The 12,487-nt window shown below is 51.4% G+C and overlaps 4 protein-coding genes across 4 annotated transcripts; 2 read left to right on the top strand and 2 right to left on the bottom strand.

Moving 5' to 3' along the window:
• Positions 1-4: 4 nt before the first annotated feature.
• On the bottom strand, positions 5-1,382 carry ASPACDRAFT_46906 (protein-lysine N-methyltransferase; the record flags this gene model as incomplete). Its single annotated transcript, XM_020201863.1, has 4 exons — positions 5-129; positions 223-358; positions 456-1,109; positions 1,266-1,382. The coding sequence occupies 4 exons, from the start codon at positions 1,380-1,382 to the stop codon at positions 5-7; spliced, it is 1,032 nt and encodes a 343-aa protein (XP_020052483.1).
• A 504-nt stretch (positions 1,383-1,886) lies between these two features.
• ASPACDRAFT_63621 (40S ribosomal protein eS24) lies at positions 1,887-2,702 on the top strand (the record flags this gene model as incomplete). The annotated part of the gene is made up of 3 exons (XM_020203916.1): positions 1,887-1,963; positions 2,310-2,557; positions 2,626-2,702. 3 exons carry the CDS (start codon positions 1,887-1,889, stop codon positions 2,700-2,702), a joined length of 402 nt encoding a protein of 133 aa, XP_020052482.1.
• Positions 2,703-4,870: 2,168 nt separating this feature from the next.
• Positions 4,871-6,372, bottom strand: ASPACDRAFT_81382 (uncharacterized protein). The gene is made up of 2 exons (XM_020205865.1): positions 6,279-6,372; positions 4,871-6,218 (listed from the first exon to the last, which is right to left on the bottom strand). Exon 2 carries the CDS (start codon positions 6,156-6,158, stop codon positions 5,049-5,051), a length of 1,110 nt encoding a protein of 369 aa, XP_020052481.1. The 5' UTR covers positions 6,159-6,218; positions 6,279-6,372; the 3' UTR covers positions 4,871-5,048.
• A 3,952-nt stretch (positions 6,373-10,324) lies between these two features.
• Positions 10,325-12,391, top strand: ASPACDRAFT_125576 (uncharacterized protein). The gene is made up of 4 exons (XM_020196829.1): positions 10,325-10,553; positions 10,681-11,381; positions 11,456-11,652; positions 11,711-12,391. The coding sequence occupies exons 1-4, from the start codon at positions 10,474-10,476 to the stop codon at positions 12,104-12,106; spliced, it is 1,374 nt and encodes a 457-aa protein (XP_020052480.1). The 5' UTR covers positions 10,325-10,473; the 3' UTR covers positions 12,107-12,391.
• Positions 12,392-12,487: the final 96 nt, after the last annotated feature.

The raw sequence follows: 12,487 nt of genomic DNA, 5'->3' as shown, positions 1-12,487 counted from the left end.
AAAGTTAGATTGTCGGTCTTGTGATCCGATATATATGGATTGGAATAGCCGTGGAATGATAGAAGCCCTTCTGCTCTGCCTCGGGAGGTGATGTGAAGGGGATCTGCTCGACAGTGAAATCTTGAGCTTCTGCGAGAGGATCAGTCGTTGATACTGGACAGAGGAGCGCGTCAAGTGAGTGCACTACGGAAAGCGGGGGGAGACAAAGGAAATTCCACGCACCACAAGCTCTCAGAAACGTCCGGAAAGTATCCTCGTTTCGTAAAGTGGCGGAGATGATGAATTGCTGCAGACCATAGTTGGTGAAGAGGTCCTGGATGGTCGCGACAAGGAGGGGAACAAGGTCAACATCGTAGATCTAGGTAAGAGATTTCCGTAGGTCAGTTGAGTTCCGAGGTGGCTAGCGATGGTGAATCCTCTGGAAGAAACACCCCAAGCGGACAAAAAGGGCATACCAAATCCGCCCCTAACGCGACATCGAATTTAAGGTCCTTCGCTTCACCCAATGCGCCATCTCCCACTCCCGAGGAACCACCACTACCATTACCCAACCCGGGAATATCCAATGGAGTCCCCCACTCCCAGATCCCCGCCGCGAACCGTTTACCCGGGGTGTCGTTATTGTGGCCGTCCCCATCGCTTAGCAGCTTATTCCGCCCCGCACAATCCTGGATCTGCTCGATCAAGGCGATCTCGCGATCGGTCACAACCACGGACCGGGGCTGAAGGTGTTGCGCGCAGAACAACCCCAGAAATCCCGTGCCCGCGCCGAGCTCGATCACCCGTTTTCCGGCGATCCAGGCGTGGGCGGCGCTGGGGTTCGTCGCGAGGTAGGTCCCCAGGTGGAGGGCGGCTTCCCACGTGCGGAACCCGGTGGTGCCCGCGGAAAGGATCAGGCCGCGGGATTCGGAGGTGATGGTGGTTCGTTGCGCGAATTGGGGTTGTTGCACTGGTGGTTCGGCTGTTTGGGGACTGGTGGTTGGATGCGGGGGCGGCGGGGGCGGGGCGGTGTATTTGATGTAGGTGAGTTGTTGGGCTTGTTGGATGGCGGAGGGTTTGGGGTGCGTGAGTAAGGTGCCCCATGTTTCGAGGAGGTCGTCGATGATTTCCTGAAGAGGGAGGAATGAGGAATTGGTGGGTCAGTTTATTTGATCCGAGTTTGGTGGGAGGGGGGTGTGGAACGAGCGGGGAAGGGAAGGGAGGGGAGGAATGAATTGTTCGGTGATGGTTTGGACTGAACAGATCATATCATACAGGGTTCATACATCCTCCTCCGGATTGGTAAGTGATTGTTCAAGGCGGGCGATGATCAATTTGAGCACACGCATGCGATAATGCACGGGGGGCAGCGGCCATAGGGCGGGGTCGGAATCGTTGAACATGCGGTTGTAGAGAGCATGTTGGGTGGTCGGAGTGAGGAGAGTGGCGTTGTCGGGAAGAGAAAGGAAGGGAAGTTCGACTTGTTGGTAGTATTGGGATACGAGACGGTCGAGGGGGGAGGGGGAGGAGGGGGGAGGGGGAGGACATGGTGAGAATGAGGTTCAAGTGGGATGATGGAGACTTGCTCTAGTAGATTGATTGTAAAGTAGAAAATACGGTGTTGATAAGGAACGGACGCTGAGTCAGCATCCCCTTATCAGACACGGTGGCGCTAGACCCGATGAGGGATAATTGAGCAGGGCAATGGAACTAACCGGACTGGGACTAGGGTCGTCTAGCCGAGCCCACAGCCAACTTGTGCACAACGAGACCAAAATTGAATCGAACGCCGCATTTCGAAGCCCCGACCCGACTTGACAGCGACTTCGACAAACCCGCGCCCTCCTTAATCTGCCCTCCTTTTGCTTCCTGTCGCACGCAGATTCCTTCGCTGTCAACTTCCAACCATGGCCGACGCTCCCGTTACCCTGCGGACTCGCAAGTTCATCCGCAACCCCCTGCTTGCTCGCAAGCAGATGGTCGTGTAAGAAGCCTTCCCCGAATGCTATTGCCCGGAGGGATGCTCGGAGGAAGGATACAAGAACAAGAAAGAGATGGGGAAAGAGATGGGCAACAAATACGACATGACGATTCCAAGGTCGACCGGATGGAAAACACAAGGGAATGTTACGACAATTTGATGGGGAAGATTTTTTGAACACCAAAAAATCATGCTCCGGGGGCAATATCACATTCTGTGTGTATATGTGCGTGGAGGGCAAAGAAAGACAAGGCAAACCATCGACTGGGAATTCATCCGAGAGCACCTCCGGGCAATACGACAAAGAATTTTTGCATGATAACGGCAGACGCTGATATTCTGCACACAGGGATGTCCTCCACCCCAACCGCGCCAACGTCTCCAAGGACGAGCTCCGCGACAAGCTCGCCGACCTGTACAAGGCCAACAAGGACCAGGTCTCCGTCTTCGGTTTCCGTACCCAGTACGGTGGCGGTAAGAGCACTGGTTTCGCTCTCGTCTACGACTCCCAGGAGGCCCTGAAGAAGTTCGAGCCCCACTACCGTCTGGTTCGCATCGGTGCTGCCACCAAGATCGAGAAGCCCAGCAGACAGCAGCGTACGTCTTCCCTTGTGTCTCTCGATTCGCCTTGCGTCTCTTTTCGTTTATACTCACATCCCCTCCAGGCAAGCAACGGAAGAACCGCTCCAAGAAGTTCCGCGGTACCGAGAAGGTCAAGGGCCCCAAGAAGAACAAGAACTAAGCGGCTCGATTCGGTTGAGAGTTCTCTGCGTTTACGTTTATTGGTGAAAATATGGAAGGGGGAAACAAATAGAGTGGCTCGCTGGCCTCGCGTCTTCGCCCTAGGGACTCGGAGTCGGATGGATTTATCGGTTCCAGGCAGACGGCGTGGCGGTCACGGGCTGAGCTTGATGACTGGGAGGATCTGGGGTATTTCACTCTTTGCCGGAATATTTCCACGATCTTCTTTGAGCCAACGAACCCTTGGTGGATATGAACGAACTGGTTGTGTGTGGAGGGCGTTTTACAATTTTTTTTATTTCTCATGGGTGGCCACCGCCAAATCTTCATATCTACAAATATGAAACCATGAATTCGATGACAGGGAACTTCAAAAAATCAAATCAAACTTGGAGACCGTTTGGGCTTATTCTGTATGCCGGGGGGGGAGGAAAAATCAAAACATGGGTGTGATTTCTTTTACAATACCCAAAAAAAGGAGATAAAATGGATACTTTTTTTATTTTTCTTTTACTTAGCTCGTGCATCATCACCCCAGATATCCTTTTTGCTGCCTCTTTCTTGACACTCACTTCGAGATTCTTATCAGTTCATGCCTTCCATGTAACCTTAACTACCTCAACTACCCCATAAAAGTTCTTATCGCATCCTTATCGGACCGGTTGATTTGATCTGATCCAGCCCGCAGACCCCTATAGGCATCATAGCCCATGACTTTGTCTTGCCTTCCTTGTCTTTGCTTCACTTTCCAGCCAACCCGGCGTCGTTTCACTCTAACCCTGGGCGACTTCTCCAAATTAGGGACCTTAATATTAATGAGCCTCATTTCCCAGGACTCTTTCTCCCCCCCACTCCGTCTTTGTCCGCTGGCGAACGAGTATGTACCGTACATAGCTTTCTTTCCTCTCGACAGTAAGTAGTACAGTATCACCCCGGGTCCCCAGGTCCTCGGGCCCCAGGGCCCCGGAGAGAGAGATTTTCTCTTTTCCCGGTAGCTTCAATCACCCACAATCACCCCTATGCTTCTCTTCAATTGAGGCTAGCTTACATTCCAGGAGAAGGGGAATGGTGGGAGGGGGAGGGGGGAGGAGTTGGGTAAGGCCAAGAAACCAATAGAACAGACAAAAGAGAGACAGACAGACAGACCCTGGACGAGGGTATGAGAGGTCCGAGCTGGAGCGAGGTTACAGAATCGTGTTCTTTCCAGCTTACTTACTTACTTTACTTGCTTACTTCCGTTAAGTCCTTCTAGCCCCATGTCTGAGATCCTCCGGGTGCACAAGGCAAGAGAAAGAGAAGTCGCACCGTTGGAAAGTTAAAGCACGGGCCTTAGGTGACTTGCTTTGCTTGCGGGATGAGATCCGGGAGGTCGGGGTTTAGATCACTTGGAGATGATGGGAAGGATTTTTTCTCCAATGGGTGGTGGTTTCTTATTTTTTTCCTTGTTTTTCGGGATGGGTCCGAGGAGAAGAACGGAGAAGGAAGAAGGGGAGCTGGGGAGCTGGGAGAGAGTTTATGGTTGGATATGGTTATGGCCATGGATTTCCCCCTCTGTAGGTATATACAATATCATATTAAGGCTGTAGGGGTCACCAACAGTATGTTAGTACCAGCAGTGTAACCCCCAGTCAGGCTGCCAACTATCAGATATATTACCACTCACTCACTCACTCACACTCTCTCTGGGTAGCATGGACAAGTCCTCGGAAATATAAGCAACAACAACAAAAACGCGTTACAATAACCAAGTCCCAACTGAGCGAGATCAACATCTACAGGAGACAAGATAGTAGCCACCCTGAAACCAAGAAAAAGAAAAACAAAACAAAACAAAGCGAAGCAAAGACAATCAGCCATAAGATAAAACGGATGAACCTCCCCAGTCGTGCCAATTACTGGCAATAAAAAACAAAACACAAAACAACAACACCGAGCAAGTCCTGGGAATCACAAATCCAACACAATCCCTAGTATTAGTGTAAGATGCCTTTTTTTCCCCTTCCATTTTTGGGTTTCTTCTTTCGCTCTAGGGAGAAAATAATGTAACAAAGAGCCAGCGCATTGTCTGCGAGTGCTGAAATTACCATGGGGGGAACTGCCACCAATGCTCAGTATTAATTTTACCTTTCCATGTCTAGAATTAATCAGGGGGGGGGGAGATGACACGTCCCCCTCCATCCTCAAATGAACAGGGACTGGGGCAACCCCAATATTTGTTGAGTCGAGCCGATCACGTTTGTTTCAGCTCTTGTGTCACGTACCAACAGTCTTGCTGTCGGTTACCGCTCATTCATATTTCCCAGCGCACTTGCGCTTGCCTGCCACATTGGCCCCCTTTTCCGAAGGGTTAGAAATCGCTGGGATGATGTAGCGGTGGTATCGGCGGTGCATAGATCACTGTAGCAGGGCGGCAGACTGGCGTGGTAGTCATCGGTGGCCCATAGAGCCCCGGCCCGGGGCGCGTGTAGGGTAGCCCGTTCATCAGCACTGATGCTGACCCATCCGTCTTGTAAGAGTGCTTGTCCCTCCTTTCGCTGCTGCTGTATACGTAGATGTCAGAGCCGGCGTCGGAAAGATGATTCTGCGCGAGCGTTCTCGTGGCTTGACCACCATCCCTACTTCCCCGAAAATCTTCGCTCGCAGTGGCCGTCTCCAAGCCAGCAAGTGGCCCGGCAGAGGAGTTCAAAATAGGAGGTGCACCAATGGTCGTGAGCAAAGGAGTTCCAAAGACCATGTCTTGCGCGCTCGTCCTCGTCCGAGAGATGGGACTGCCTCCTAGGGCTTCGTTCGGAAACCGTTGAACTGAGGAAAGAACATCATTGTTAGAGGCGGTGGCGCTTTTGTAATTCCAACCTACCCCGGCTCGATGATCCACGGTCTCGGGGAGCGTAAGAACTTCGGGCGTGAGTGTAAATTCAGCAGGACACTGTGAAACCTGACTTCGACTCGTGGGGTCAGGAAGCGTCCGATCCACCCCTTGGCCCTCGACGGAGGTAGAGCTCATGGTTGGCACAATCGGAGGGCCATCGGTGATTTGACTTGGAGGTCCCGAGAACATGTAGGGATATAGAGGTTGAGACAAGGAACTCCCGCCCTCGTGTTCTGCGAACATGCCTGGGCTAGGGCTCCGGCCAAAGTACACGTTAGGACTCCACGCTCTGGGACTCAATGTGAGCCCACAATACTCCGCCATGACGCTCTGCGGTACCCCAGAGACCATGTACCCCGAAGTCTGTGGGCTGTACATCCTGGGTTCCTCCTCGTAGTGAGCGGCGTGGTCAACGCACCCAAACGACTGTCGACCAGCGGGCAGCTGCGACTCAGCTGACCCACAGCCATAGCCGGGTGCCCGCTCGAAAGGCTTTACGCGCATAGTCGAAGGGCTCCCTGACGTAGTAGCGATCGTCTTTGGTGGCATTGACTGCACATACGACCCATGTCGGTGAGAAGGGGACATCGTAGCATTCATCACTGGATATGGCCAGCTCACTCTCGCCTGCACCATTGAAGAATTAACCTGCGTTGAAAGTAAGCTTTGACTATTGCCCCCAAGAGTGTAAACGCTCTCTGGACTCACCCTCAAGAACTGACAATTGGCATTTCCAGAGCTGCGACAGTTGGAGCAGCCCTGCCCATCACCGTTGTCGCCGCTGCATTTGATTTTTCTTTTTCGGCAACGATTACACTGACAACTCGTAAGTCATGACCTTCTCCTTCGACAGTTTTGGAGGAAGCTGAGACAAGAAGAGGAAGAACAAGGGGAGCCAAACTTACCGCTACCTGAATTCGGCGGCGTGTCGAGTTTCGACTCTTGCTGTCGATCTCGGGACTGGGACTCTGACACCCAGCTCTGTCCACCATGTCCTGATAGCTATCGCCTCGACTGGTGCGCGTGGGTATCGGTAGAGCATCTCGCTTAGATTGTGAATCAAAGCCAACCTCCTCCTCCCGGGGGTATATAGAGTGAGCCATTACTTCATCCGTCAGCGTGGGCGAAAACATGGTGTTTCCCGAATCCGAGACTCACATGTATTCGAGACAAGTTTACGGAAGGAAAAAAAGCTTCTCAGAAGGTTACCAAGGAGCATAAAAAGGTCTATAGATCAGGGATTGTTGCAATCAAGATATTCGGTCCATCCCCTAAGTATTGAAAAAGGAACCAGGAAGGGTGAGAGGGCTGTAGCCGGAAGCAAGGCCAGTTTTAAGTCCATTTGTTAGTGGTGTGTATGGATCCTGAAAGAAAGCCTGGGCCTTCACCTTGTTTTTTTTTTTTTCCTTTCTTTCTTTTTTCTTTCCCCTGATGTCTTATTTCATCATTTCGAGAAAAGAAATCGACTGCTGGCAGGCAGTTTTCAGAGAGAACAAAGTCTTCCCCTACCGAAGCCCCTAGACCTAGAAAGGGAATTAGGTCGCTTTCTCATTCGAGAGAGTGTGGTCAGTTTGATAGCTGTTTCTTCTGACTGCTGGGCGTACAAATGAGAGCACCATGCAAACAACCGTGCTGCATCTCATTCAGGCAAAGAATTAAAGAGGGCAAAAAAGAACATTGAAAAAAGAAGAAAAACAAAGAACAAAGGAAAACAGTAATGATGTGTCCAGAGATTCAGGTCTGGTCTCCATGACACAATGATAGAAGAACAGAGAGACAAAATATCCCGGCGTTGTAGGGACCTCAGTGTCACAAAGTCAGGGTAACGTTGCACCAGTTGTAGAAATGGCCTGATAGAAAACCACAGTCAAGCCTATCACTCCAGCTGGGCAGACTGAGATCTCCAGGGTTGGTCTCAGCAAATAGATGCCAACGTGAACTCCACATGTGCTGCTTCCACCACTGGTCCAGGTCTTTGAATGATGATATTTTGTAGCCAGCGATAGGGCCCTGCGTCAGAAGCGACCGGCCAGGACAGCCTCGATGAGCGGACAGCCACCGCCTACGTTTGCATGAGCGCCTCCAGCGCGAATACCAAGCTATTGACCGGACGCGGAAGCAACGAACGTGTGGATGTTTGCTCTCTGCTTGAACAATGGTTGATATGCAAAGCTCATTGGCCTGACGCCTGCTATTTTCAAGCATCAAACAAACTCCTCTTGGCGGTCTGGTCTTGACTGGTACTTTTGACATCGTATAGTTAACTTCTCTCAGCTTAGGTCGGATCGGCAGCGATCAGGTCCACGAGCAGCTTCGGCAAAGAGAGATAGAATTCCGGGGCCAAGAATAAAAAGAAGAACTCGAATGATCCAGAGCACGATGCAAACGGACCGCATGATCTGCGGATATTACACCGATGTCTCGGAAAGCTTGGCTGCTATGCCTTAGGATGAGAGTTCAGAGCAAAGACTGAGTCCTAAGATCGGCTGTGTTCCAGCAACGCGCCAATGTGGCTCAACCGCCAAGCCCGAATAAGTGAGCGGAGCCCTGGCATGGCAATATGGAGTGGTTGACTAGCATTAGTAGCGTCAAGCAAAGATCGCCAGCCTAGGTCTGGATCCGGGTCTACGTATCGTGCAAGGCTTAAGGCTCCCTGGGTCTCTCTTGTTAGAGGGCTGGGAAAGCGTCAAGTCTACCAGAACAACAAAATCTGGCCGTAGGCGATCAAGAAAGCCTCAAAAAATGGAGAGAGAAAAAAGAATACAGTCTGAGAACGAATAAGATGAAGGTGACCAACTCTCGCAACTCGACGAGGGTTGACTGAACTGTGGGGCAAAGAAGAAAAGATCGACTAAGTATGCAGGAAGGTCAGGGGCACGAGCCCGGTGCACATTGTCACTGACTGACAGGGCCTTGTCGACATCTGCTTGTGCTCAAACCTGCAGGACTTTCACAGAACGATTGGTCCAGATCGAAACCAATCCATTCGCAGCCATTGCGGGAGCTTTGGTGCAGGCAACATGTGGAAAGGAGGTGGTTGAGCTAAGGTACTAGTGTCGTCCCTTTTCAACCAATATCGAGATCGAACATGGGACGTCGATCAATTGTCAGATGAAGCTCGAGATGAGTCGACTATAGGTTCCCTGCGGTTTCCGCCCGTAGGATGGGACGCGGCGACAATGGGAGGCACAGGAGAAAGGAGACAAGGAAAAAGTAAATAAGAAGCAGCGGTCCTAAGAGGGAGGAGAGCAGATTGCCCTTCTAAAAGTCCCAAAGATCGAGGAAGGGCGTCATGACCCGAATGTCTTCCGTTCAATTTAGGACCATTATCAGTCAGTGATTGGACCAGAAAGCTGTCATTGGCAATAGGACCAGCCACAAGATACCAAGACCCAGTGAAACTCATTGAACCCATGCTGGGGTCTCGATAGTTCCAGGCGTTACGGGGAATCATCAATATGATGATCATTCTAGAGATAACGAGATACCATCCATTCTAGTGAGCACCACGTGTGTTTCCCCATCGAATCAGCTTTGTCATATCTGCAAAAGTGCTGATGGGGTGGGTTATTGAACTGCTGTTGGACCTAGCTGCAGGAGACCGCCCGTTATTTTCAACGCCCCTGTAGTGAAACTACAAGAAGTAGAACCAAATAAGTGTGGGAAGGCTTTCACCATGGGTTTCAGACGGTATCTCTGGGTTTTAAGGTAGGTTGGGAGCTTCAAGCTGAAGTCATCTCCAAGGCGAGGCCTGAAAGTGAACGAAATACCTCCAAGGCCCCAAGGCAGACAGACCACTCTGTCCTGGGAGTTGGATGAGACCGGCGGCACATCGGCGCCGGGAACAATACTCGTTGTACTGTACTTAATGAGCTGAGCAAAGGATAAGTTGCCGACAGGTTCGAGCGACCAGATCGCAGGCAAGAAATAAAACAACACACAATTGCCAGCTGAATCTCGGTCCAGGCCTAGCGCAAGCACTATCTTGTACCCCTAAGTTGTTCGTCCAACGGGGTTTCCCGGAAGATATCCGGCTCCAGTCCCAAAGTAACGGCGGTTACACGAGAGGGGCGCCGGAACAACCATCCGATAGCAAGAACACCTCGAAACTGTCGAAGATGATTGATTCAGCGGCGAATGCTTCTTTCGGGGCTTGTATGACCGCTGGGGCATCGAATCGCTGTCAATCGAGTGACTTGTAGGAGTGGGGTTGGTAAAATGAGGAAAGGATGTGAAGAACTTTTTGTGACTGCTGGAAACAGGCAGGCAGTTCCTTCTCCGAGAATGGTGGTTGTTGATCTGGAACAGGTTGATTTAACTCAATCAAGGCCTCAAACAGTCCGATGATAGATCGATTGAAATCATGTGGAATAGTGGTGGTAGTAGTGGTGGTAGTGATGGCAGCAGCAGCAATATAAGCAGTTTGAAATACTATAGGAACAGAATAAGAAGGACCAAGAAGCAGCAGTATTATACAGTAGCTGTACTCCACCACTCCAACAGTTGATTGACTACTCCGGAGTACACAATCCATCAGAAGCGTACATGTATGAGTATGTACAGTAGACAGTCGGACAGCGATCTACGACGGTGGGCCGCCGACGCTCGACTCAAGTAGGAATAGGCTGGGCGGCAGCGTACTAGTAGCGGCTCCGCATCATAACTTCGTACCTTGCCTGGCCTGCTTCAAATCATCCTCCCTCTTACAAGTAATTCCCGCTCGTCCTTTTGGCAGCTTCCAATTTGATCCCCCCCCCCCCCCTCCCCAGGCCTTCCTGGTTCTTCTCTTCATTCGGATCACTTGCATCTTCTCCCCTTTGGTTCTTTTTCACCCTCTTTTTCTGTTTTTGTCTTACGCACCGTCGATCCTCGCGAAATCACCCGCAACTACCGGGGATCCGCCATGAGCGTCCTGCTGGAAACCTCTCTCGGCGACATCGTCATTGATTTGCTGGTCGACGAGTCGCCAAAGGCTTGCGAGAAGTATGTGTCCCCTTTCCAGTTCTTTCTGTGTCATCCCTTCATATTGGTACTCTTGTCATGCTCTCCTGCGCGCGTACAAGTCGAGTGGCTGAACGAAAACTAAGCTATCTATGGTCTCCCGCTGTAGCTTCCTGAAGCTATGCAAAGTCAAGTACTACAATTTTTCGCCCGTCCACAGCGTCCAAAAGAATTTTACCTTTCAAACCGGTGATCCCTTGGGACCTGATTCCCCCGAGAGCGATGGCGGATCCTCGATCTGGGGTTTGTTGCAAGGTTCCTCCCAGCGCACCTTCTCGCTCCCAATCCCTCCTAAATTGAAACACGAAGAGCGAGGCACTGTGAGCATGGCGACTGTTCCTTCTCCCGACGATCCGGATCTACGCATTGCCGGCAGCCAGTTTCTCATAACTCTCGGTGAGGGTCTCGACTACTTAGATGGCAAGGCAGTGATCTTTGGCAAGGTCGTGGAAGGATTCGACGTTCTAGAGAAGGTAAACGAAGCCTTCATCGATGATCGCGGGCGGCCACTCAAGGATATCAGGATTCGTCACACGGTGATTCTCGATGATCCTTTCAATGACCCCCCGGGACTGGTGGAGCCAGCGGAGAGCCCGGTGCCATCCAAGGCGCAATTGGCTACGGTGCGGATCGCAGATGACGAGGATCTCGACGACAATATGGATGAAGAGGCATTGGAAAGGCTACGACGGGAGCGTGAGGCCAGAGCGCAGGCATTGACCCTAGAGATGGTAGGCGACCTTCCATTTGCCGAGGTAAAGCCACCAGAGAATGTATTGTTCGTCTGCAAGCTGAACCCAGTCACCCAAGGTACAATCCCATACTCTCTTCATCATCTCTGCCCTATGCTGTTCAACTCAAGCTAAACTAACACACGATTCCAGATGAGGACCTCAACCTAATCTTCAGTCGCTTCGGCCCAATTCTCTCGTGTGAAGTGATTCGGGACAAGCGAACAGGCGACAGCCTGCAATATGCATTTATCGAATTCGAGAATCAAAAGGACTGTGAACAGGCCTACTTCAAGATGCAGGGTGTTCTAATTGACGACCACCGCATCCATGTTGATTTCTCGCAAAGTGTAAGCAGTACTACCTCGCACTTTTTCGCCGGGCGCTGCTGACCACTCGATGCACTAGGTATCAAAACTATCGGAAAGTTGGCGTAACGCAACCATTACCAAGCGCAGTGGTCAGCGGGGTGGGTTTGGCGGTGTAGCTGGACTTGAGAAGAAACGCCAGTACCGAGCTGCTGACAACAACAATGCACGTCGCCGGGAGGACTATTCGATGGTCTTCGACAAGAAGGAGCCTGGACGCCCGTCTCCTCCTCGTCGAGACAGGTCATACAGCCGAAGTCCTCAGCGGAACGAGCGCCGTGATAGACGAGCTAGTCGAAGTCCCCGGCGAGACTCTTACCGTAGTCGCTACCGAAATCGATCGCACAGCCGGAGTCCAGTACGGAAAGACTCGTATGGCGACCGGCGGTATGAACGTCGTGACGATGATCGGTATCGGGATCGCCGACGCCGATGACCAAGCGATCAAGGAAAGACAAGACAAAGACCTTCATGGCTATGAAATGATGTATACCAACCTAGCTTACTATGCACAGTAATTTTGTACACTACCGGCCTTTCTGCCTTCAAGCCTTTCTGGTAAGCAAGTCCTTTTGTGCAGTACCGAGCTTTCGCCCATTCAGCCAGGCTCGGGAGCTGTCATGGAGACGTGCAAGCTTGTTCAAATCACATATGACCTTTCGTCTGGCTGGATTGGTCATCCTAGAGAACATAGATGCGGTTGTCGATTTAGTGAACCTTGAAGTAAGTAGCCTTGGAGGTGAGACCGTAGGTCAGACTGGGCTGGCTCCACGCAATATTATACGATGGTATGCCCCGCCTCCTACCGCAGATTGGC

This window comes from Aspergillus aculeatus, assembly GCF_001890905.1.
Source record: "Aspergillus aculeatus ATCC 16872 unplaced genomic scaffold ASPACscaffold_17, whole genome shotgun sequence".
Classification (NCBI taxonomy): Eukaryota; Fungi; Ascomycota; class Eurotiomycetes; order Eurotiales; family Aspergillaceae; genus Aspergillus; species Aspergillus aculeatus.
Note: the sequence above shows the minus strand (reverse complement) of the source record. Positions and strands in the feature narration are given on the sequence as shown.

Coding starts and splice junctions, on each gene's coding strand:
- ASPACDRAFT_81382 (XM_020205865.1), bottom strand. CDS start 6,158: ATGTCCCCTTCTCACCGACATGGGTCGTATGTGCAGTCAATGCCACCA.
- ASPACDRAFT_125576 (XM_020196829.1), top strand. CDS start 10,474: ATGAGCGTCCTGCTGGAAACCTCTCTCGGCGACATCGTCATTGATTTG. Junction 11,382..11,455: donor GCTGAACCCAGTCACCCAAG/GTACAATCCCAT, acceptor ACACGATTCCAG/ATGAGGACCTCAACCTAATC. Junction 11,653..11,710: donor ATGTTGATTTCTCGCAAAGT/GTAAGCAGTACT, acceptor TCGATGCACTAG/GTATCAAAACTATCGGAAAG.